Source organism: Lepisosteus platostomus, chromosome 1, assembly GCF_059453375.1.
Source record: "Lepisosteus platostomus isolate fLepPlt1 chromosome 1, fLepPlt1.hap1, whole genome shotgun sequence".
NCBI classification, from domain to species: Eukaryota; Metazoa; Chordata; class Actinopteri; order Semionotiformes; family Lepisosteidae; genus Lepisosteus; species Lepisosteus platostomus.
The window spans coordinates 4,934,963-4,961,256 of NC_142611.1; the positions used below are offsets into that span (position 1 = coordinate 4,934,963).

A 26,294-nucleotide genomic window follows, 5' to 3' on the forward strand; every position below is an offset into this window, starting at 1 on the left:
AGCAAAAAACACGGAGATTTGGAACAGATGGTGTAAATCTGTTTGTATATTAAACAAAATATTTTAAGTAAGTGGCTTAAACCTATTTGATTTTTTACCAGTTTTTATAGTGGAAAGCATTTCAATCCAATTACTGTGCTTTAGATTTAAGTTTATGGTATTATTTTAAATGTGCAATGGACGCTTATTTTATAATGTAATGTATTCTGGTTCTAGGGCTTGTGCCCTCGAGGCTCCCCACCCCAGTTGTCCCTCCACCACTCCGGCGTCGCTCAATAGGGGTCTTGCTGGCTGAGATCCCTGTTACTGTATACGTAGGGGCGTACTGTACCTGTATTCGTCACACTGTTTTGCACAAAGGCATATTCGTTGCAATAATCATTTAGGCGATTACCTGTAGTTAATCACTGGGTGAGATGCAGTATACTGGACAGTATATGTTGTGTGGACTTGTGTACCATTGCAAGATTTAACTTGCGATGTACAGTATGTACTTGAGCTGTATCGACTTTGTTTGAGATATCGCTGTACAGTATATGTGAATTAAGAGATTTACTAGCAAAATACACTGCCTGCGTACAGACCATGAGAAGATCACTGGGAGTCAGTGTCGGCTGGTGTATCGGATCAGTAAAAGGGATACAGAACCGTGTAATTAATGCCACGTTATCAGGCTGTCCTTTAGGATTTAAGTTTAAATTAACTGTTCTACATACAAGTGATAATTATTTCAAAATAGTTTGTCAAACATGTACAGTACAACATCCTTGATATTTCAGCAAATTTGATTTAATCGCTCATGACTTTTTAAGTACAGTATTACATAAACTCAAAATACTACAAAGGCTGTGTGTACTAAATACAGGAAGTCAGGTACACCAGAGAGCAATTTTACGTACAGTAATTAGGTTCAGGAAGTAAGAATGTGCTTTTCTCATTTTAATAAAACGTTCAAATTGAGGGTTCATTGTTTACACACTATTATAAACAGTCGATGTATAAATGCATAAAACTTAATTTTTGCTATTTATAATAAAAATTCAGAGAAACTAATATTTTCTCTCTTAAATGAAAAACGATTACATTGCCAGTGTTTTAAAAACACGATTTGTCTCAAAGCACTTTCCTTACAAGCACGTGATGCGCTCGGCACTGCGAAAGTCACGAGAAAGTTCCAACTTTAAGGAAGGATGGGAAAAAAAGGAAGAATGTTGCAGCTGACCTACAGTAAAGTAGAAACTACTGCATTAGTGTCTGCTTACGAATTTCATTTTATTATTCAGTTGAATTAATTTGCATGTTTTATACAGTATTTGAGCACTCGTTGTCTCAGGAATCGCAAGTGTCAGACTGCATGTGTGCATAGAGTTCTGTGTTAAACAGATCTGGTCCTTTCTTTTTAAAAGTAAAAAGAAATCAGCAACTACTGTAAAGTACAATATCCTCAGCTGCGGACAGGTTAGTTCCATTAGCTGAAGTCTCTACTGTAGGCGTTTTAAAAGGCAGCTCGATCAGAGAGCTTTTATTGTTTTAGACTCGTCTTTTATGAAAATGAGTCGAATCTTTCAGATAGGTTTCTTCTTCTCCCTGGTGAGTGTCAGCCAAGCTGTATTACCCTTGGTTATTAACACTTGGTCCTTCAAGACAGCTACAGAAAAAGGTAAATACCATGTTTACAGTATGTGTGACCTGGAAGAGTTTTTTTTCTGTTTATAATAACTGTAACGCATTTGTTTCCGCGGTGCTCATAAAACGTAATAAATAGTTCAGTCAATGTTCGTTGCAACCTGTATGTGCTAGACATTTAACGCTTTAGAAGTCATACTCTATGTTGGTCCGTAAGTTTATTTATATGATCTTGAAAGCACGAGTTATACATGCAGTAAGACTGGCACATAAACCTGCGTGTACTCTTGGTTGCTTTCTCTCAGACAAGCCATGTGGAAGATTTATGAAGAGCTCCTGGAATAAATATAGAAACACTGTTGTCAACAGCATGGAGCATCAGCGTTCTGTTCACTTGGCATTTCCACTACTCGCAAATATGTCCTCTGTTGCTTTGATGCTCTTCCTCTCCCTCTGAACCTCGGTGTTTTCTATAATTATCCGGCTATTAACACTCAAGCTGTTTGAACAAGAGGAACGGTAGCAGCAGGGGTTTTATTTATTTTTTTTTAGGATGGCACCAAAAGAATTACCTGCCAAATGGTGCAGTTAAACACATTTTCTGTTTTCCTGGATAGTCCCTGTTTGCCCCCGCAAAACCTCATTATCCAAATTAAATTGAAATCGAAGCCCCCCCAGATTATTTTGGTTAACTTAGCCAAAATATGTGTCCTTAATATCTGGCGGCCGTTTCAGGAATTCAAACGGTAGGTAAAAAGAAATTCGTACTATTGGATCAAAGTTTTGAAACCCTATAGAGCATTTTCCATAAAAGATCTGAGAAGGGGTATCACGATTACAGGAGTCTTGGGTGAAACTCCATCTTGGGCATTTTTTCCCTGTTTGTGTAGGTTTTAATTGGATCCTCTGGTTTCCTATTCTCTTCTAGAGATGGGGACTTTTTTTGAGGCAAGTCTAAATTGTCCCTTCTGAAGATTTTTTATATGTGGAATGTTTCTGCCGACATAGCCCAGTATACCCACAGTGTTGAAACAGGTTTGGCATTAACTAAGCAGAGCTTTGTGCTGGCTTATTAGGGATGTCCATCTTGTGAAACTTGAAAAGTGTTTTCTGAACTTCTGGTTAGAGATTTTTCTGAAAGGGGTCTATTTGTAATGCTTATTTAGACGGAGAAGCAAATCTTTGTCTCTCAAGGCTCCTTACTTGGATCCATTAACATCTCTTTGTCGCTCCAGTGGCGAGGACTGTCTTGTACTTGGTGGCGCGCTGTTTAATTGTGTCCCCCCCCTTCTTGTTGAAGCGTGGAGCGTCCTGCGGTTTGGTGGCTCAGCGGTAGACGCTGTGGTAAAGGGCTGTGCGGAGTGCGAGGTCTACCAATGCGACGGCAGCGTAGGTTATGGAGGGAACCCCGATGAGACGGGAGAAACGACCTTGGATGCGATGATCATGAACGGGTGAGCGCTCCTCCCTGCGATTCCTGATGCTGTCCGATTTGAAAGTGGGTGATCTGGAAGAGCTCTTGTTGGGGGGGTGGGGGGAGAATCCAGCTCCAATTTAAATCGTAGCGAGTCATCGTCTTGTGGTCTTGGTGTTAATAGGACGGGAGAGATTGATGAGACTTCTACTGCACAGCAGTTGTCTTATTTCAGTTTATTGCACAAGCCCATGTGAGGCGATATTAGACTTTTTGATGTTGCACTTAGACCCACTATGGTTCCCAGTATAAAATGATAACATTTATTAAAGAAGGGTAACATGAGTGAGAAACAAACTTACAACCTCTGTGTTTTACCCTGTCACTGTCCTAAATGCGAAGTTGCTCCCCGAGTCTCTTGAACACGCACTGCAGTCCTGGGGTCATTTAAATGAAATATTGAGGCAATCATTATCATAACAGACCGAGGATGTACTGTACATGACACACAGTTGTCAAATCCACCTTCAAACATTCTTCCAGTTTGAGGTCGAAGGGGAGCCAGAGCCTATCCTTGTAAGCAGTGAGTCCAAAGCAGGGATGCTTAAAGTCATTAGTTGATTTTTTTAATTAAGCTTAGGGACTAATAAATACCATTAACTAAATTGGATTTAGTGAAGACTGGGCAACTTATAATAACCTTTTAAAAGGAAAGACTGCTGAAAAAGCCGTCAAAGGACAAAACCCTATGGAAATTTCAAGCTTGTAACCTTCTTTTGAACACATTTCTATGAACATAAAACTGTATCGCATTTAACTAATCCAGGTTCTGTAATTTTTAAAATTGATGTGAAAATGATTTAAAAGAAATTGTTTAGGGGCTGTTATCTAGTGTAAAATCAGGGGATAGGCTTGATGTTGGGCTTTGTTTGTGGTAAAAGTACAATTGAAGCCAATCAATGTGATGCTTGGTAATTGCAGATCTTTTTGCCATTTGGCTATGTAACGGATGATAGTCATGGTCAACGATATTAATCATAGCGCTCTTTAAATAAGAGAAAGCAGTCTTAAAATAACCTCCTCGGTCTGTGATAATGTGGAGGGTGGGTGGGCTGTTTTGTCTTTCTGTGTTTCTTACTGTACATGTTGCAGGGATACTATGGAAGTTGGAGCTGTAGGAGACCTGAGACGAATCAGGAATGCCATTGGTGTGGCACGGGCTGTGATGGAGCACACGTGGCACACTTTTCTAGTGGGAGAATCAGGTACTGTCACATGTCCCCCGTGTTTAAAATCGCAAGTGCTCTAGAAAATCAAGTACACAGTGCAGTTTTATTTTTTTTTGTCCCAAAGCGAGTTCCAATACATTTCAGCAGAATGTATTTAAAGTGCTATTGCAGTTTTTGTTTTTACATAAAAGTACGTACCCTTCAGGTCACATATCAATAGAATGGAGCTGTAGTATTTTATAAATTGGAGAAATTGTTTATTGCAAAAGATATAAGTTAAACGGAAAGCTGTGACATATCCAATAATGTGAGCACCAAAAATGTCAAATAAACAAATAAAAAAAAAATACTATACAGGAATATATATGGTGAGAGATAGACAAGTAGTGCTGAGATCTAAGGTACATGAGATGTTTTGCTTGCAAACTAAAAGAATAAAGTATGCCAAAAGAAAATCTTCCCTTGGATACTTGTGGGGGAGGGTGGGGGGTCAAAAGGCGGAATTGCTGCCACTTTGTCACGCATGTCTGAGTCAGTGTGTTTGCTCTCTGACTAATGTGTAAGTGGTCGGATCTTGTTAAGAACACCAGATGATCCAAATTTTGCTGTTTACCCAAGACTTAAAAACAACAACAACAAAAAATACATCCTTGGAGGACTTCTGAATATAAATTTCAAAGATTACTGTCGTTCAGAATTAAAGAAGCAACACTGGGTTTTAACCCTATATAAACTGAGCATTTTATTGCTTTTGAAGTGGAAAATGGAACACTAGTAGCAGAAAAGTTGTTTGCAGGGCTTGTCTCTATACAGTTGCCTAGAGTGAAGTGCATTCTTGAAATCTGTGAAATACTGCAAACCATGTGTTATTGCAGACAGGTAATTAGACTAGTAATTTTAGTGTTGTGAAACACAAATGAAAGCTTAACTGTCATAATTTCTAGCATTTCTCTCTTAAAATCGGTTTTTGGAAATTAATGCAATGTTGTAGCTTTGCAAGGACTAAACGGTTGTTCCCTTTTTTGCTTGAAGCATCCATATTTGCCGAAAATATGGGATTTACTGCTGGAGACTTGACAACCAATGAGTCGTTCTCAATTCATAGACAGTGGCTGAATGAAAACTGTCAACTCAATTACCGAAAGGTACTTGATTTTCTTTTTATTTCTATGATAAAGAATGCAACAATAGCACTGAATGTTTTATGCCCTGAGGTGTAGCTGTTTATGATATACTACCTGTCTGGGGGGGGGAATATGTTCTGGCTACTTTCATTGTTCAAAAATGTTTCATTGATTAACAAAGCAGGAGTAATTCCAGATCAAATGCATTTATTCACGCATTTCATCATTGTCCTTTAGCATCTCCTTATTTCCAAAAAATTCCTCATTGACATCATAATAAAGGAAGCCCCTAGTAAATAGGTAGGTAGATTAAATTAATGTGATTAGTAGTTTATTTTTTGCTGATGTTCTCTAATTTAATTTGTCAGGATTAGAGACATTTACAAGAGACCACTAGTTACATTTTTAGATGCTAACAAGGAGAAGCCAGTGGGTTAGTATTTCATCATTAAACACTTAATTTACTATATATTTATGTATATGGCACAGCACCAATTACACCATAAACTGTAATGGAAAAGTATTAATGGAGTGTTCTTTTCTAAACAAACCCTTCTGTTTTGATGTGACATTTTGAAACATCCTGAACGAGTCTCACTTTGAGTTGGTTTTCTTCGCGTTTAATGCATTTTCAGACTCAAATTTTAAATTTGCATCTGAATTTATTAAGATGCAAATTGAAACATTAGTGTGTTGGATGAGAAAATCAGGAAATACAGTAAATTTGACTTTTTTTTGTTGTAATAGAAATATTGTACTGCAAAAGCCCCCACTTAGTGGTGGTGTTCTAAATCCTGCTGTGAAAATGGCCTTTTTTTTTGTTAAAGCTTGTTAGTTTGTCCTTTCTTTATTAGACTTTGATTCGATTTAGGTACTGTATGTACAGTTTCAGTGGGGAAATATACAGTATAGGTGGTGTCTTCTTAATGCTGCATCCATGGTGTGTACTTTTCAGAGAACTTGCTGAAGGATATTACCCTAATCCTTACCCAAAATTATGCATAATGTACTAAAGTTGGCATGAATAATTAATTGTGGGTTATATGAGAAGGACGGCTCTTGATCCCAACATGCTGTTCAACTTGGTTTGATCAAAGCCCACTGGAGATACGACGTGAAAGCTCATACTGATATCTTGTATAAAATATTTATTGAGCTGAGTGTACCCACCAAAGAAGTACTGTAGATTAAAGCTGCTAGGTTGTGGTCCAGTTTGATCAAAACAGGCAACAAAGCATGTTTTATTCTCCATAGAACAGATGAAGGGGTAAACCTTAATTTTTTGGGGGCGTTGGGTAATGTGGTGTCAAGGACAGTGAAATAAAAAGTTACTTTTTTTAGATCGGTTTTATTTTGCAAGACGAGCATAAAATTCTGAAATGGCAAATGTTTCTTTGCTTTGTTTTTTTTTTTTGTTCCTCATCTTTACATGTGTTTACAATGTCTTTTTTCACTTTTTTTCAAAAAACAGAATGTTTCACCACCTGCTTCAAAATCATGTGGCCCATACAAACCCAGTGCCAGGTTTCAGGACGAAAGGAAAGACAGGCATATTGATATCCATATACATGACACTATTGGTACAGTGCCTGTTTTCTATATATCTGTAAGCACCTTTTTAGAAGCTTGGCTGTTTTAAGAAGGAAATATTGGTAAGGGTTATCTTTTGAAGGCTGAATTATGAACAGGATGCAGAGCAGCATGAAATCTGAATAGTAAAAATTTAAGATGGCTTTCTTTTCACAGTTCTACCACTTAAAACCACAGAGGTGGTTGCACTTCAGTGCGCAAATATTGTAAAGAACTGTTGGAACATTTTCTGAATAGCTACAAAATATGCATTTCATATTAGAAATTGATATCCTCAAAAGGGTGATTCATTATCAAATAACTGTTTCTTTTTACAAAGTAACATTAAATAAGATTTTTTTGGAGTATTTTACCCTATAGAAATCTAGAACAATGCTGTAATGCTTCAATTGCCAAAAACTTTCAAATGGAAAGAACCGAGAACTAAATGAGCTTCTGTGGTTTGTAATTAAATTGCCTGTATAAACTTCTTAAAATATTGCTTATGAAACTTTTATGGTTGTGATGGTAAACAATCTTTTTTTTGTTTTGTTTTCTGCTGTGTCGAGCAGAAACAGGATTAACATTTAGTTGTCACCATCTTGACTGAGAATACATTCTTCTTAAATGGTTATGAATAATAAATGGTTATTTCATTTTCTGAATACTGTTGTCTGAGGCTTGGCATTTACAGTGCTTTTGTGATTTAAAAATTTGTTTCTGAGAACTTGGATATTTGATTAAAGTCCAGTTGTTTCTAATTTTCTTGTAACTAAGAAATAAGTTACAGTATTTGCAACTGCTTTTTAAAAGTATTGGGACAAATTTGTTTTCCCATTGGAGTGTTAAATTGTATTAACAGAATAAAAATCCTTTTTGTAATTCTGATCTTTCTTTATAAAGAATGGTATCTTGCTCCCAGCCTAGTTTAAAAGGCTCACTTTTTGGTAAGCTGCTTAAAAAGAGAAAGTAAAATTTGCCATTAGACATCATTTGGGACAGATTTGCATTGGCATCGCACAGAGTGACAAGAAGCAGAGAGCTGTTAAAAAGGTCTGCAGCTGTGTACATGTGCTTATACAGTAGCTATTCAAAAAAGTCATGGCTCACCATTTTCTTTATTTCCATTCATTTAGGGATGATTGTGATCAATCAGAAAGGACATGTTGCTGCTGGAACATCAACTAATGGAGCAAGGCACAAGATCCCAGGGTTTGTATTAAACTACTGTGTATCAATTAGTAAAGGATTATGCTGTTCTGCTCCAGCAGATTGAAATAAGTGTCAGGGTAGTTGTGTCCTTGCTGTATAATATTGAATTTTATTAAGCAGAGAGTGAGAATTAAAATTACTTTTTATTTAACTTTGTGTTCCATGCTGCAGGTTACCTTTTGTGTCCAGTGAGCTGAGTGTGCCCACTCCTTAAATGTGGTTGAAAGAACAATAACAATTTCATATAGGATCATTTCAATTGGCAACCACTGTGATCAGTGCTGATGCTAATGAACCAGATCATTTTATTGAGCTAACTTTGCCATTTTTAATGTTCCTCTACACACGCATGTTAGTTATGATAGCTGCATGTGCTAATCTGCCTAGTTCACCGTTCTGTTTTAATTTCAATGTCCATTAATATTTCTAAATGGGCAACTCCATACTAAAGTTTTCCCATACTCTAGTCTCTTTTGTATTTTGAATTTGATAATCCAAATGTAAATTTATTTACAGGAAACTTGTGCGGGACATTTGTTATTCAAATTGAAGTCTAGTGTGTGAAAGCTGTATTGGATGTAGCTATTAGAAAATGGTGTGCTGAAAAATGGCTTGTTTTATGCAGTGTGACAGACATTTCTACTCTGGATTATTGTGAGCTCACAGTGGTTGGGTACTAAAGTTTGGAAATCTTGTTATGTTTGAAAGCTGGTAGTAGCATTTTGAAAGCCTGCAGTTATCTTGCTTATGGTAAATAGTCATTTTCAAGACTTTCTTGTTCAAGTTGTATGAAGTCGAATGCCTGTGGAGGGGGGCGTTTCATGGGTGAAGTAAAGCACACTCTTCAATCCTTTTTTTTTTTTCCTGTATACTCCCCATCCCTTGCTTCCAGATTTCAACTTTCCTTGGTGCGTTATTTCTGAATGTAGCTCTGTTTTGTTCTGGTGCCGCAGCCGAGTCGGGGACTCGCCGATTGCTGGAGCCGGGGCCTACGCTGACAGCACAGTGGGGGGAGCCGTGGCGACCGGAAATGGGGATATCATGATGCGATTCCTTCCAAGGTTCTCCGACTTGTAAAAGATTTTGATAAGACCGCGTTAAGCAGATTTTTCAGCTCGAATGACCCGACGTGGCAGAAGGTGCTCAAAAAGCAGAAAGCGTGTGCTTGTCAGCTGGAAGTTTACTGAAGTATTCCCTTGCAGTGTGGAGGAGGATCTGCTAATTCTACAGCCTCTTGCACATATCGAATATTCAATTTCTTCATCTCCAGTATGGGGGACTTGGTTTTACTAAGCCTTTAACCGGCAACCATAACCCTTGGGTATCTAGAAAGTTTTAAAACTTCTTTGATGCATTAAACCCATGTGCAGAAACGCACAACCAGGCTTGCCAGTTTCAACATCTCAAATACATACACGAATTGGCCAATAGCACATTGTGTTGCAAATTTCTAGGTATATAATATGATTGGATCTTTTTGATTTAAAATAAATGGTAAACTTGCTTTTGTGAGCTCCCCAATAAGCTATTCTGTACAAAATTTCAATTTTGAATACCAAAAGAATCTGGTAGTAAAGTTTTTTTTTGTTTGTTTTTTTGTGTGTAGTTCTGTTGGAATCCAGAACTGGAACAAAAGTTTACTAGCACAATGGCCCTCCACAATTTGGGCTAGACAATCCTGCTGAATATGCCAAGGAAAATATTACTTGATGCCTTTGTTATAAAATGTAAAAATTGGAAACACTACTTTCTAAATATGGATTTTTGTTTTCTTCTGTGAATTTTAAGTTTCTTTGCTGTGGAATTAATGAGGCAAGGAATGAATCCAGCCGCCGCATGTGAAACTGCGATTGCTAGAATTAAAGAGCACGTTCCTTGCTTCTTCGGTGCATTGATTTGTGCAAATGCAACAGGAGGATATGGTGAGTATCTGTGGGGGACAATATTTAACTGTTTCAGGTTGTGGGGGACAAAAATGCAAATGATAAATGTATTGAAAAGCTCTCATGTAATGTTTGGTATACATTTACTGTTATTTTTTTTGCTTGCAGGTGCAGCATGCAATAAAGTTCAAGGATTTTCTCAATTTCCTTTCATGATCTACAACTCCGAGCTAAATTCGGCAGTTCAGAAAGTGGTGGATTGCATTTAAATTTCAGATGTTAATGGAAAGTTTCTTTATGATGTGAATGTCCCTGATCATTGCTGTTGGATAATAGATTTTTTCCTTGCATTTGTATTGTGATCAAATTTATTTTATTGGAAGATGGGGGGGGAAACAAAAATTGTATATACAAGAGCTCATCCATAAATACTGTAATACATGAAATCAATCAAGTAATACTAATGCTGTTAACTGGAAAATTAACTGACACTTGGGCTGGGAAGCAGCAGGAGATCAGATCACCTGATTCCGACATGTGAATTGGCACCATTTTAATTGAGCAGTTGACAACTCAACCTGAGCTCTGTTCACAAACCCACTTAATCAGCAATGAATTGTAACCATAAAGGGCTCAATCAAGAGTTTAAGGTTGGTATTCTTTACAGCTGTAAAATCCACCAATAAGTTTGCATGGTGTTCCATTAAAACCACCTGGTGTGACATTAACCAGAAATAAACGGGGATCGGGTTCCCCTCAGATTTGGAATATTCCATGTTCTCCAGTAGGTCCTGCCTTCTGCCTACTGCTGGCTGGGATAGGCTCAGGCTGCCCTGGATAAAAAGGGTTAGAAAATGGATGGATCGATTTGCTAGTGCCAGTCATGGTCTGTAGACTGGAAAAAAAAAACTGCAATCTAATTTCGGTCGGGATACATTATGTGATGATAAAGAACAGCAACAGCGCCTTAATGGTCACCTCTGGCCTCCAGTAACTGTGACAGCTGCCCTTGCCAGAACAGCAGTGAACTGCAAACCTTGGTCAGAGACTGCACCACCTTCCCTGTCAGGCCAAGACAGGAGAGAGGAGGTGAACCTGAACATTCTGGCCTTGCCATCCGCTGGCTGTTGTCATCAGCTGTTGAATGATTAATGAGTACTCCGCAGATAATGAGATTATGCATGTAGGAAGTTAAATGAGTTGTGAATACATTAAATGAGTGTGATATCAGGTGGGTTTAAGTGAGTTCCCAGCCTAAACCACTAACTTTGCTAGATATTTAAGAATGCAGATGTTTAGAATTGAGTCACACCCAGACATAAGTAAAATGATATACTGTAGTAGTAACTTTCACATAGTGGAAACACTTTTGATCATTTTAATTATGTAGCTTAATGGTTGTTTTAATGAAGACATGGATTGCTGTCCAATATGATGAATGTGTATGTTTTCCCATTGTATTCTTGGTAATTCCACAACACATTGCTACAAAATGTTTTAGCTTTCTGGCATGTTATTTGAAAAAAAAATGTATTGGTTTAAGACCAACAGAGGTTGGCCTGTTTTAATTTTTCCTAAAAGAAATATTTACTTTATCGTAAGTACAGTGCTAGGATGGACTTTCAAATTATTAAGAGCACTTTTTTGTAATAAAATCAATGCTTATTTTCACTTGAATCCCTAAAAAATACTTTTATAACTGCTAGAGGTTTAGAGATCCAGTGATGGAAATTTGTGCTCTAATACATGACATTTCAAGCACTTCAGGTAATACAGTGTGCAAAAGTTATGTCTGACTGGTTAAATTGTTGTATCCAAGGCTTGGGACATAGAAGTTATACTGTCTGTTACAATTTTAATCCCTTTTTAAGGATCATACTGTCAATTGTAGACATGAAGATAAAACAAAAACTGCAAATATTGCAAAGCAGATAATCCTGACATCTCAAACAATAATCTGCTTATCGGGTAGAGTGTTGCTCAAGCCTGATTTTTCTTTTCTGCAGCTGTGCTTTCCTGATGTAATCTTTTTTTGAAGTAGACACAAACAAGAAAGCAATGGAAATTGTGGAGCTGGTGTCTTTTTATTAATGGATTTTCCTACTTGAAAGATGAAATCCAATGGTATTTTGTCAGTAGAGTTTAGCTCACTACACTTTTTGTGTATAAGATATTTTATAATGGTTTTAAAATCTTAAAAAAACATTAAGCTGAAATTAACCCTTGTTAGCTAAATCAGAGGAAACGGAATTGTGAATGCTTATGAAATTTGAAATAAGATATTGTGGGCTATGATATAACTCAATTAAAAGGAGTGCCACATTCCATAAAAACTGTGTATGTGCAGAGAACAATTATGTAGAAGTGTATATATTAAGTGTACAGTATATTAAAATATTTTAATTAAAATAAATAATACTTTGCTTTCCATTACCATATAAATGTGTATTTTCTAAAGGCGTTTACTTACAGCAGTGTCAGAATAATTACAGATTGTTCTATTTGTAGTATTGTGTATAAAGCAATTAATGTTTTACTGTTAGCTCATTATTATTCCTTTTTTCCAGCTTATAATAAAATTTAGCAGTGGTGGCTAAAGAAAAGAAACTGGACCAAAGTGCAGACACCATTAATGCTAAATTTGAATCTAAGGTGGTTCTTGTGTTCCTTAAGAACTACTACAGTATGCATCGGTAAATGATTAGATTATTCCTCTGCAATCATATGTTGTGTTACACTCCTGTATGTTAAAGTATCATTAAAATATCAAAGCCATACATTCTAAGGGTATTTTGAAAAGTTTAGCATTTTAAAAATGCTACTGAAAGCAGCAATTTAAATTGAATAAACAGTAATGCAAGTTTTCTATATAAACTTCAATTTAATTGAAATATTATATGAGTGAATTTAAAACATATACATTTCAAGATTGTACAGGAAATTAATGGGATTTTCTCACAAACACAAAATCACAATATTAAAATTGTCACCTGAACTGAAGATTACTGCTGGAAGTATATAAAACAGTCATAAATACATTTTAATACATTTTCATTTTAATCAGGAGGTGTACACACTGGAAGACATAGAGGCTATGTTCTTTGTGCTTGCTCTTCAGTCATGAACGGAGAATGACAAGAAAGGAGTTTTTGCAAATCAGTCATAAGCAATCTAGACTGATGCAAACACATGCAGGTTATAATTTTGTGTTTCCAAATTTTAAAACTGCAGATTGTATTTTAATTTTATATTTTCAGTTTTGCTCAGGTGAATTACAAAATTCAAAACACGGGGTAAAACGAAAACTACTAAAAATATTCATCGATCATTCAGAATTACGGCCTGTCTGCTGGGCTGTTTTCAACCCACTGGAAAAAGTCACACTGCTTAGTCTTTCCTAGAGGACAGACATAAAAGTCCCGTCCATTATTGGGGCCGAGTTTCAGCACAGTTCTCATGAGGCACCGTTTACCATGATGACAGGTGGGGAAATGTAAATCAGCCCACTGAAAAAGAAAATGTGTCATTAATATTCACTCACATATGCATAATTAACTATATATGAACATAAATGAATGAGAAAGACAGGGCAGTCTTTCTCACACCTGAAGAAGGTTCCATAGCCGAAATGTTGCGTTTTCTTTCTTCTCTTTTCAGCATGGAATAAACCCATGACTTGTTCCTTTGCAGCCTACACATGCTGACGCAGCTACCCACCTGAACTATTAGCTATAAATTACATACTTTTACACAAGTGAAAGAAGTAAACTGATTTATCAACACTGATTTATTGCCCCTGTTCTGCATTAATTTAATTGTTCCAGACTAATGCAGCACATGTATTGTTACCTGTGATAAGATCAGGAGATACTGTATAACATAATCAATGTAAATAAAAATGTAGTTTGTTGTCCCATTTCATTAAGAAAAGCATTAGCTTGCACACTACTTTATTGTATTTCTGACCATATACAAAAACATATAGGAAAGAAACAAATACACATATGTATTGGTATTGTAAAATCTAATTAGAGGCACCCTAAGGGTAAAGTGCTGTTTCCCACATAGTACTGAGACCCTTCTAAACATATTGTAGACAAAATGATGAATAAACTACAACTAGTAGATATACTAGTAAATGAACAGGCACTTAACAAGAAATGCTTATGTCCTCGTTACAGTCTTATTTACAGTACTTACACTATTTTTGGGGTCATTTAAAAACCTTTCGGATGGAGTAATGGAAAATTATCCAATTCAATGCATTGCAAAGAATTTTACGTTAATTTCTTCATTGTGTTTTACTTAGTACGGGAAATTTTAGATGTTTTCAACATTGTGCGGTATAAGGAATATCTCTAAACCCCATCTGAAATTGTTTCGACCTCTCTGATGCTTGAATTACAGTTTTCGGACTGCTGCAATCAAAATGCTAAAGCCTGAACAAGTCAGAGCATCACCAGCATCGCATTGCGACACAGGGCAGGACAGCCATCATGCTTTGTAATCAAGGTAAGTAGTGCATTGCACATTAGAATGAAAAGAAAGCTTTAGGAGACACTTTTCAAAGTTTTGCTTACCTCAAAAAAACCACACTGGGTCTCTCGTGGTAAAGAACACGTAAAGAACTGTCTTCCTTTGTTTTCACCCTCCTTCTTTACGACCCTGAGAGCACACTGCTGTCTGTGGGTGGTGCAGCACGGCTTCCCATGAGATGCTGGAGCTGAGCCATCTGTCTTGTTAACACCAGGTTCACTGAAAACCACAGGATCGTTATTTTGCTATCCAGCAAGGTGATAAAGACACATGTCTTCAAAACTATTTTTAACCTAATGTATCAATAAAAAATGTCTTTTAATGATATTTCACTTGCTGCGAATGCTCAATTATTAACATTTCTTTTCAGAAATTCCTTTCCCCCCCAAAATAATGCATTTGTACCGACAGTATCGCTAAAAAAATACAAGAGACTGACTTTTCGAAAACCTAAAGATTTATGATACTTATGACAAGCTAGGTGAAATCTTAGCAATCAGCTCGTACCTGTGTGACTGCATTCCTACATTTCGATTACAATGAAAACATCCTTCATTTAAGGAAAAAGAACTTTACACAATGAACCCATGCAAGCAAAAAAAGCACAACATACCTGAATACTGAGTTAGAATTCCAGGTTTGTGCATTGTTACTTAAAAAAGAGGATCTATCAATTTTCATTTTCTTTGTTGGCTGATGGAAGGAAGAGGCATATTCCCTGCCAGACGGCTCTGAGCTTTTGCTCGAAGAGCCAGTAAGAGTGTAATTAGGACCTGTTTTCCCCTGGATAAAACTGTGTTTATTCAAACTGCTGTGTGTGACCAAAGGATTCAAATTACTTTTCTCAGAATTTAGCTGGGGACTTGTCAATGGGGAAGGCTTTCTGCTGAAATCTGTAATGACAAGTGTAGAGGTTCCAAACACAGTTTTTCTGTTGAGTTTAATCTCCTCTTGGGGCTTGGCAAAGGCATTATGAGGAAATTTGATCAAATCTCTAGTAAAAGATGAAAACTCTTCATTAATCTCCACTTTAGAAACTGCAGAGGGAAAAACATGTAGTTTAGCATAAATTAGTAGTAAAAGAACAATAAGCAAAAAATCTTTCTGTTTAATCAATAAATATTAAGAAGTTTAAGGTTTTTCTTACGTTTAGGCCTAGGTGTTAAACAGGCATTACAGCTTTTAGCACTTGGCTGGTTTATCAAAGTGCAGAGTTCACAAGTCCATTCCTCTTCTTCCTTTTTGGCAACGTGATCATTAGACTGCATCCTTCCTTGATATACCAAGCCTACTAAACTATTCCTGACTGGAAGTTTGCTAAAAAAAATCAAAGATAAGCAAGTAATTACAGACCTATACATCTAACTTCTATCAAATGAAAGGTTATGGAAACAGTAATTAGAACTATACTACAGGATCATCTATATGGAAATAGTATCCTAGGGATTATGAAAAGGCAGGTCTTGTTTAATTAACATATTAAGCGACTGCAATAATCGACACAAACAGAGAATATGATGTGGTATACTTAGATTTTCAAAAGATATGTGATCACGTCCCTCATAAAAGTTTAATTCTTAATTTGGAAGAAGTAGGCAAGAAAGGAAATGCATGCATTAGAAAACAGAGAGTACAAATAAGGGGTGAATGATCATACCGCTGTGATGCAATTAGCAAGCGCAGTGAACCTAATACAGATCTTCCTCTATATTTATATCAATGATCTAGCAGATTCTGCTATAGGTAGCAATCTAGTCACAGAGATGATAAGCAAAATAGGTGGATTACTAAACACTAGAAGCTGCAAAAGAAATTGGTATAATACTTGGTAGAATATAAGAGTGGGGTAACACCTAGCAGATGACTTTTAAGGTACAGAAACAAGTCGAAATTCCTCACTAAAAAGTAGAATGAAGAATTGTTTTGGATGTTGAGCCTTCTTCAGGAGTAAGCCTTCTTTACCCGGAAGAAGGTTCAACAACCAAAATGCTGTGTAACATGTTTATGTAATTAGGTGTAATGCTATGTACCTTTATCCATAAATACAAATCTATAAATAAAAAATGCAAAAATACAGAAGAGAATATGTTTTTAGCATCCAAACACAAATAGAAACAAGTTTACTTTAGTTTTCACCATTACGCTATTTTACTGATTTGAACAGTGTTTCATCTACAAATTACTTCCCATTGAGTACGTAGAACAAAAAGACACAGTGGGGAAAACTTAAGTTTTGAGATAAATTAAGAATTCAAAATTCTAAAACAGCCATTTAATGCAACTGGGGCTTTGTGATCAAACTCCTTAAAGCTTCGTCCAACAGAAGCAGGAGGAAGTTAAGCTTACATTCTGCACGATAGGCATGAAAATACATTCCCAGTCATGATTCTGTAGTTTTAGGTTTCCTTTTCTGCAAATTAGAATGTATTTAATCTTGGAACAAAACCCAAGGAGGAAGTCATATGCGTTTGCCAGATAAGCCTTAAATCCATTGTAAATATTGAATTATTTAAAAGAAAACAGAAATGTCTTACTTAACATCAACCTGGCCTGGGTCTTGATTTTGACAATGGTGACAGAAGTATGTCATCCGTCTGTTCTCCCCAAGTCGGCAGACAGTGATTCGTCCATTACATTGGCCACATGTAGGACGCTTGTACACCTTGTAATGTTTGTAAAGTGGAGACCCGGATTTCCGACACTGAATAAATAAACAGAGAAATAAGGTGAACTTTTCCTTCACATATTTCTTGATCCCCTTAAATGAGAACATTTACAGTATATGTTGCACAGATCTGAAGTATAACATTCCCTTACTTTAAGGTAATTTTAATTTTGATAATCCCAGACAAGAGTAACTGAGCATAATACTTATTTTGACCTTCTGTTATGTATGTGCTGTAACGCATTCAATATTAACACAGTCCTTGGGATGCAAATATTGTATTAATAGAACCTTAATGTGCCAGTAATTGGAAAATTTGTTTCTTGCATTTAGCAGCATATAAAGCATTCACAGGGCTTAGGGTCAAATTAAATTTTACCAACCAAAAAAATAATTGAAAAATGCATGCAATAAACTCTGAATAGGGATGGATTTCTCTTCTTCCTATCTATTTCCATCAATGACAAACCAAAACAAGAACATCTGTATCTGTTTTTTGATCTAGAGTAAAATATTTTACTACACAGCTTAAACCTAATTCTCAATGACTGCATGAGTAATCTGTTAATTCTGATTTCCTAGTCTGCTGTGAGAGATAGGCTGAATTAGCTGTACGTTTATTCTATTTTATGTGTAGAACAAGACCTGTGGCTTTTTAATTATGCTAGAAATGGAACACCTGACCTAAAGCACATCTTCTTCCAGCCAGCATCCTAGTTATGAGGAATTAGGGACTGTGGCCTGTACTAGTAATGTGTTCCTGTAGGAAAGATAACAGGAGTAATGGCTGTATGGTAGCAAAGTAAATTGTGGCTGCACACCGACATAGTAATGCCGCTGAAATGTATGGAAAATCTGTAAAAAAGGGCCTTAGCAACTTCAAAGAAAGAAAGGCAAGAAAGGTATTAATCTGGGTTACAATGTCCTCACCAATAGATTAATACTCTGTCAGCATTAAACTATGCAAATTACACATTCAATGAAATGCACGTGTAACCAGGTTACACAGGGTTAGACATGCACATGAAGGGTTACAGACGCAGCAGTCTGGAGAAACATAGAACAAAAATGAAATTTAGATGTTCGAATTTTGCATTTTGCTCATACTAGTGTAGAATCTTCAAATAATTAACCCTGCCTCTTAAAACATGCAAACTTTTGCAGAAGTAAGTCACGCAGGGTTGAATAAAAGAGAGCTGACTATCTCAGAACAGTCATTGTTGAACTATACATGCTCTTTTTATTTTACAGTACACACTGGTTACATTTGATCCTCATCATAATGACTTGCCACAAGGCACAGGTCTAGCATATAATGATATTGGTTCAATATCATAGATTGAACGAGACAAGGATGATGCCTTGGGTTATTATTTACTATATCTGCCTTTTTCAAGGCAAAGAAGAGTTGTGAGGCCCCAGAACATAAAAAAATATCCCTAGCTACTCTTGTAAGAAATGGCATTTTCAATATCCTGTTAAATGACATCCAGTACACATATAACTGTGTTTTATGACTAGTATATACTGAGCATTCAAAGAAATATATAATTCAATTTCTGCATGTATTTTATTTCAGAAAAGGCATACAGGTTATGTTTTGGCATCATTGTGATTCATTGATCAATCATGTCTGACTGTAAAAAGATCAAGTGACTTTTTTGCATTAGCAGTATATCACCTCATTAGTGAGAGGGCTGGTTGAGCACAGGTGATGAAGTGATGCAGAATGTCAAGTCTGGTGAAAACCAAGAGAGAAAAATACTTAAAGGAACCAATATGCCACCTTACTTGTTCAACACGACAACAGGACCTTCAAGCTATCTGTATTGTGGAGGAAAATCCCAGATGGACATGGCAGCAGCTTCCTTTTGCAATAGTTTCGTGTTAAGTAACCTGCTCCATATTAGCAAATGTGGTGCAGATGTTCGTAACAATACGCTAATACAGTTGTTGTGTACAACAGGGCAATAATTGGGAAGGGCGAAGGGTGATGATCTGGGCAGGAGTGTCAATTTGAGAAAGAGTTGCACCTGTATGCAGAATATCCTGACAGCGTGGCGCCTGTATTGATCACATCCTTGAACCTTACTTTCTGTCCTTCTAGTACATGCGTCCTGATGTGACAGTATTCCAGCAGGAAAATGAATTTCTTCATGCTGCTAGTGTAAAAACAGCTTTCTCAAGAGATGAGGTTGTGACTCTTATACTGTAGATGCCCTACTGTATGTACCAGCCTTGAGGCCCACTGAACATTTACGGAAAGAGCTCTAATGGCCTGTGGAATCAAGAGCTCCGAGACCAGTGAACAGGCACATGCTCTTCCAGGCTCTACGAGAGGAATAGAAACAAACAAAACAAAACATGCAACCTAGTGCAAAGCACGTGTCACAGATGTACAGCTTGTGTTGCTTCCCCCAGTAGCCACACATGCTATGAACCTGTGATTTTCACAGTACACTGCCTGTTGATTAACGCTGTTGATGGCAAATGCTAAATAGATTAATGAACCTACCTATGTCACATCTGTTCAAATGAATGACAGCACTCTTAGTAATATTTTTTTTAATCTACTGCAGTTATGAGCAATATGTTTCTTTTGATGCTCGGTTCATGTAAAAGCATCATGAGATCTCCATAGGCAGTACAGGTAATGGAGAACATATGGAAGTGCTGCTCAAAAAACCTCCTGGTCACTCCTCATCAATGACAATTAAAAGAGAAGACAGTTGCCTGTTCACAGTGAAAAACAAAAACAATACTGTTCTCTCCTCCAAACCCTTTATGTGTAGTGTTTCTTAAGTATTGCATTGTTTAATTAATAATGCATATCTGCATTGTATTGTTAGGAATCCCAGCTGAAGCAATCACGTAACTCTGTTATGTGCTAACAGATACACTGTACTGTAGTTAATTAATATATCTGCTTAAAGTAACAATTTCTGCTACAGTACATTCATACATTTCTACACATAGACACACAAATACATTCATTTTGAGACAACTGTTTGTACTCATAGTCAACTATATTCATAATAGAAATGTAGTCTGCTTTTAAAAATCCAAAATATCATAACCTTTTTTGTATTTGTGAAATATTCAAATCTGTCACAAGAGGGAACATGTCTACTTTTATCACGAGACCCTTAATGTTTCAGAAAAGTGTATTGATCTGACCTTAAGCTGTTTAAATATGTTTAATATTTATATGAATACATACAAAATTTCCTATTTCCAATGCATCCCACTAAAATTACATTCCAAAAATCAAAGAACCTTCATGTTTAACTTCAAGTAACTAGAAAAAACTCATCTTTGAAGAACGCTACACTTACATGATACTTGCAGATCTTTTTCAACATCCATTTATACGATTGCATTAAGTGTAAGGAAGAGAAATTGCATTAGTACAGTATAGCCACTACACTGTACCAGAAGGCCTGCGCAGTTACCTTGTAAAAGAGAAGGGTAAAATCACGGGTCATTTTCACAAGATGGCGAATCTGCAGTTCTGTCAGCTGGCTAACCTATGAGCATAGAAAACAGAGAAGAAATCAGTAATGCAATTTTAATATCATGCATGCAAGTAGTGCAAAATATTTTAACATCAATGATCTGTGATGTGCAATGTCTTCCAAGAAAGTGCTGAATGAAATCCTTGGGTCAGTAGGCTACAAACTACTACATGGGCTCGATGGGCCAAATGGTTTCTCCTCATGTAACTTTTTTAATGTTCTCATGAATAAAAGTACAAGAAGGCACAATGAGACAACTGCTGGTTTGCGGTACCTGCCACGTTTTACCTGTGCTGGGTTAGTAAAATACCTGTGAATACATTTCCAGCTATTACAAGAAAAAAACAATATTACGCAAAGCAAAATGAATTGCTCCAAGCTCATTTCGACAGAAGAATAAAGTTGATCATCCTTGTAGATGTGTTCAGCATTTACTGTGAATTAGAATTAAATCATGCATCTGGATTATTTGGCATATAACATCTAGTTTTATATAAGCTTCTCCCCGTAGATTACGACATTGTCACTGCCACTGCTGTGAGCAAGTGAAAACTTGCACTGAGTTTTATGGCAAATTGCATGTCAAAAATGTATCAGGAAATTATTATTTCTATTACCATGACATAATATTTACTGTACTCTTGCTGAGCCAAGTTTCAGATGAGCATGTGTTGCTTGCATATACTTAGAAAACAGTTTTGCTGTCATCCTAATAAGAAGTAATGACATTGTGACTAAGCATTTATAGTACATACTGTAAAACTAAAGTAAAAAACATGTACTTTCTGTAACAGTATCACCCAACGTACATGCTTTTATGACACAAAAATATTCATTAGTAATTATAACATTTTAGCCAAAAGGGTAAAATACAGTGTATGCCTGTGATAAATAAAATCTTTGAGAGCAGGTACAGAAAGAGAGCACTAGTTTATAATCTTAAAAAAGGGACAGTTTGTGGCTTCACAAAGCACTTATCCTGGTGACACTAGCACAAGGCAGGACAGAGAGTACAGGATTGTATAGAAGGCCAGTTCATCACAGAGCCATGGACGCATAGGCATTATGGAATAGTTGAAATCTTTAAGAGGCATCAGGAATGTGAGGCACTTGACAAAAACACACAACTTATAGCAAAATGACATATACAGTACAGTGGATTTTCTTCCCCATAAGAATAATGTAAATACTGTATAGAGTTTTAAGAAACATAAGAGCTTAATTTTTGCTCATACAATGTTTATGCTGGTAAGCTCTTAACAGCTTTCTGGGTTTACAGTATAATTACTGTATGTACCTTAACAGCAGGGTGCAGTCCGCTGTCAAAAAGAGCTTCATTTTTGATGATGTTTCCAACTCCTGGTAAAACATTCTGGTCAAGCAGCACATCACAAAGAATGTCATTTCTCTGCTTCCTGATCTCATCCTCTGCTCTGGAGAAGCTGAATTTAGGAGAGCAAACATCCAGGCTTTCAAATGCCCTAACTTTCTGTTGACAATCAGCAGTGAGTCTGTTAAAATCAATAACAAAAAAATATATTTTTTTAAAAGTGCCGGGCAAAAATATTCAGCATTTTCACTTTTTGCTGCCATCTGACTTTGCAGTCATGAAATTTTGAAACAGGGATTTATATTTAGATTTTACACAATCTATTTAAAATGGATAAAGTTAAAAAAAATAACTGACTACACATAACTATGATAGATTTCCAAAGAAAACGAGAGGGTTCATAACTCCATAAATATCCACCCTCAAGAATATCGAAGCATATTCAGCCCCTTTGCTACAGCAACCCTAAATCAGTTCAGGTGTAAAATATTAGTCTGAAAGGTCACGTAAAATGTTTAATTGTCTTTTCTGTATGTAATTAGAGTGTATGTGAGTTAATTAATGTGTCTGTGTAAGTACCCTTGGTAAGATATTAAATTCAGGCCAAAACACACAGTACATGACAAATCAACCATTTAGACAAAATAATTTTCAGAACAAGCCAGGGATGAAATGGTAGAGATGCACAGATCAGAGGAACATTACAAGAAAACTTCAAAGTAACTGATCATCATTAACAAGAATAATGTGCGTCATACCACCCTGGGCTGAGCAGCCAGGCAAGCAGGAAACTGGTTAGGGATGCTGCTGTGAAACCAATCGTAAATGAAACATTTGCGAAGTATCCACGACGGGAGTCTGTGTTTATACATCAACTTCACCAACAGCAGTCCCTGCACAAAGTCTATGAACTTTTATAGTCAACAGTCTTCATAAAATAAAAATCATTACAGAAGTGCAGACAAGATGGATCTGTGGTCAGAAGAGACAAGAACTGAACTTTTTGGTCTTAATGGAAGGAACTGCATCTGGCCCCAACACAAAACAGAGCATCATCCAGTCAAAACCATCACAACTATCAAGCAAGGTGGTCGTGGTATCAAGTTAGAGGATCTCTCGTTAGCATGGACAAGGGGGTGTGTCAGGAATGAGGGACAGTGGATCAGGCAAGGAGCAGGCAAATTCTAGAGGAAAAACAAAATGGCAGGATTGCTGAAGGGCATGGCCAAAACTACACTGGTTTGTGTAGTGGTTTGACAAAGAGAGAGCATGTCCTTTAGTGTAACCGTCATCATGTTCACTTAAATCTCACAGAAAACTATAGAGATTACAGACAATCAAACAAACCTGAATGAGCTTGTCAGAACCAGAGATTTTTGCCAAGGAGTGGTCAGCTGATCATTAGAGATCAATAGTATACAAAAAGAATCAGGGCACTAATTACTGCCTAAGGAAGTTCTACAAAGGCAAACTTGCAATCAGTAAAAATCAGTTTGTATATTTTCTTTGAAATTTACAAACATTTACTGTAAGTGCTCAGCTTGATCACTACAGTGTTGAATTAACAAAAATAAAAAAACAGAATACTTTCCGAGCTCAAGCCAAAATAACTAAATTACCCTGGATATACAGTGAAATGTTTATTTCCTTTCTTCACTTTCATAAAGGTATTGTTACACTTCTTTAACTAATAGGTGAAGATATTGCAATATTTCAGAATTTTAAGGTGTTTTTTGGTTGCTTCAGCTAATAAGACTTTGAAAAATGTTTCTGACGTCACAAATGCAATGGAAATAGTCTTCAATTCACAAAGCTGAAAACAAAGTTAAAGGAAAACAGATTAAGTCATTTAAGATACTGATGAGAAGCTACGCAGGAATATGAATAAAGTTTAGCTGGAATACAGCTTTCTTCAGAAAAAGAGGTGTTGACTATTGAGATGAAAGAACATCAGTGAAAAATCAGTCTGAATTTGATCAAATGGATGAAAAAGAAAAGTCACCTTGCCTTAATTCTGAATTGTGATGAGGTCGATAATCATTTTATAGCACATTCCAACACTGTGCCTTTTCTTTCAGAGTTACGCCGTTAAGATAAAAAGAAAGATCACCTGATTTCAACTGTTGACTCAAAAAAGCACACAGTATCCTTGGTCAAACTAACTTCCAGGGCAGATGGCATTCCTCCTCTGTCCTGTCTCTTGCTGGGGTTGATACGCATTGAGCCGTTCATCCCAAAATGGACTCTGAAAAGACAATGGTTGAACTTATAGGGCCATGCTAGTAGGACATTTTCTCCTTGGGTTACAAATCACTGCCATCAAATTACTTAAGGTCTCATTTTTGCACACACAAAAAACCACGTAGTACAAAATATACTGAATTCTGAAATTGACCTCGGTTCTTAATTTTTTAACCTGCATCAATGTAATGCATTCTGAGGTTCAGGGATGTGTAACACGGAGGATGTAGAGTATATATTTTTGCACATGTATAAACTGTATTTATATACCGCATATACAATTTTTCCTGTAAAAAAACTGTAATTAAAAAAAAACTAAAAAAAGCAGGAATATCAAGAATACCGCTTCTAGAATTAAAGCTAAATCTTATTTGATTTAAGGATTATAAAGCTTATTTGGGCTAACCCAAGCCTTTCCCCAAACTCTTTGAAGATGATTTAAAGAGCCATCTAAAAGTCACCGGACTGCAGACCTCCTGGCTGGAGTTGCACAACAACTACAGTACTTAAACCTGCATTTATGGGCCACTTACAGTAATATCAACCATTCAACTGAATGACTCCTAGCTAAAATTTATAAGTGCTAAGTCACCAAAAAGTGGAATTTGCTTTTGCATTACAATTCTTAAAACTGAAAGTCAATGACAGTCATATTAAATACCAAAAAACGTAAAGTCACAACAAGGAATTACATTAGAAAAAAAGCATTCACTCCAAAAAATATTATTTTTTATCCTTTGAAGCATTTGACAACCACTACAGTACACTGGGAAAGAGATCCGGTAAAAAAGTTATATACTGTAAGAACGTTTTTTGTTCCAGCGTGTAGCTTGAAAAATCCACAAATGCATTACAGTACCTGAGCGCTCTCAGACCAAAGTACATAAAGAGCTCCTTTCCCAGAGTCTCCACCCCTGTGAACTGACAGCCAGTGAAACTCTGAAGAGATCCAGCATGAGGTCCATTCTGCTGTATGGAGAAACGTGTTAACGGTAGTGGGGAAAAAAACATTTAGTGTGAACAACTACATACATGCTACCTTCACTTTTGTGATTGATCATAAATGCAATACATTAAGGAATTATAAATCACAAGTGATGCACTGATTTATGTATTCTCAAATATAAACTATTCAGTACATTGGGCATGATAGTAGTATATTTTGTCAATTTATTCTATACTTTATTCTCACAAAACACCAGTACAGTATAACCTCTAGCGCCATACGGGCTGACATTTCAGGTGTTGTATACAAGTACCTTCTAAGCAGATGCAATAAATGCTTTGTGAAACTATATGACTTCTTAATAAACCCCTTATCTGCGTTTCAAATGTGTGTGTATACAGTACAGTAGAACTTATTGACATGTACTTAGAAGTACACATTGACTTGTCTCTGCGTAAACTGCCGTTTACGGACAAAAACCGATCATTCAGTAAATGTGGAACACGCTGAAAACGGGAACATGAGCGATTTAAAACAGTATTCAGAATTAAAACAGTAAAGAGCGTAGTTAAAACGTCTTTCATGGATACGTTTAGAAACCTTACCAGTGTTGCCCCTCCTTTAATCTCTTTCACTTTTTGTCCTTTCTGAACTCTAGAGCGGATTTTTTCCCCGTTTATTGTGCACCCAGGTCCTTCCACCATTGTACAGCAACTTAAAAATAGAACACCTACAAAAGTAAGGTATTGTAATACAAAGAGTCTGTCTTTACAGCACGCAGGAAGTGCAACTGTGTTACGAAACAACAGAAGAACCGCCAGACGCTTCAAATCAGCGCAGGCGCTCTGAAACCTCAGAAATCTGCAAACTTCGTGAGCGGGCTAATATTCAAATATACTGTGCAATAGTGCCTACTGTTGGATAATAAATAATTTATCTTTCTCATGATATTATTAACCCATGCTAAACTGCAAAAAATGTATGAAAATGTATAGCGCTGTATT

General features: G+C 36.5%; 2 protein-coding genes across 3 annotated transcripts; one reads left to right on the forward strand and one right to left on the reverse strand.

The window, feature by feature from the left end:
• The first annotated feature begins 1,128 nt into the window (after positions 1 to 1,128).
• aga (aspartylglucosaminidase) lies at positions 1,129 to 12,487 on the forward strand. Its single transcript, XM_088644060.1, has 9 exons — positions 1,129 to 1,660; positions 2,927 to 3,080; positions 4,193 to 4,305; positions 5,302 to 5,414; positions 6,865 to 6,973; positions 8,099 to 8,174; positions 9,128 to 9,235; positions 9,963 to 10,096; positions 10,226 to 12,487. Exons 1-9 carry the CDS (start codon positions 1,546 to 1,548, stop codon positions 10,324 to 10,326), a joined length of 1,023 nt encoding a protein of 340 aa, XP_088500186.1. The 5' UTR covers positions 1,129 to 1,545; the 3' UTR covers positions 10,327 to 12,487.
• A 431-nt stretch (positions 12,488 to 12,918) lies between these two features.
• neil3 (nei-like DNA glycosylase 3) lies at positions 12,919 to 26,123 on the reverse strand. Of its 2 annotated transcripts, none has more exons than XM_088644266.1 (10): positions 25,896 to 26,123; positions 25,204 to 25,310; positions 24,214 to 24,348; positions 22,071 to 22,284; positions 20,711 to 20,785; positions 17,128 to 17,294; positions 15,741 to 15,910; positions 15,207 to 15,630; positions 14,638 to 14,812; positions 12,919 to 13,563 (listed from the first exon to the last, which is right to left on the reverse strand). In XM_088644266.1, exons 1-10 carry the CDS (start codon positions 25,992 to 25,994, stop codon positions 13,393 to 13,395), a joined length of 1,737 nt encoding a protein of 578 aa, XP_088500392.1. In that variant the 5' UTR covers positions 25,995 to 26,123; the 3' UTR covers positions 12,919 to 13,392. The 2 variants fall into 2 exon arrangements, with proteins under 2 accessions (XP_088500392.1, XP_088500310.1); XM_088644184.1 differs by having other exon boundaries at positions 25,204 to 25,313.
• Positions 26,124 to 26,294: the final 171 nt, after the last annotated feature.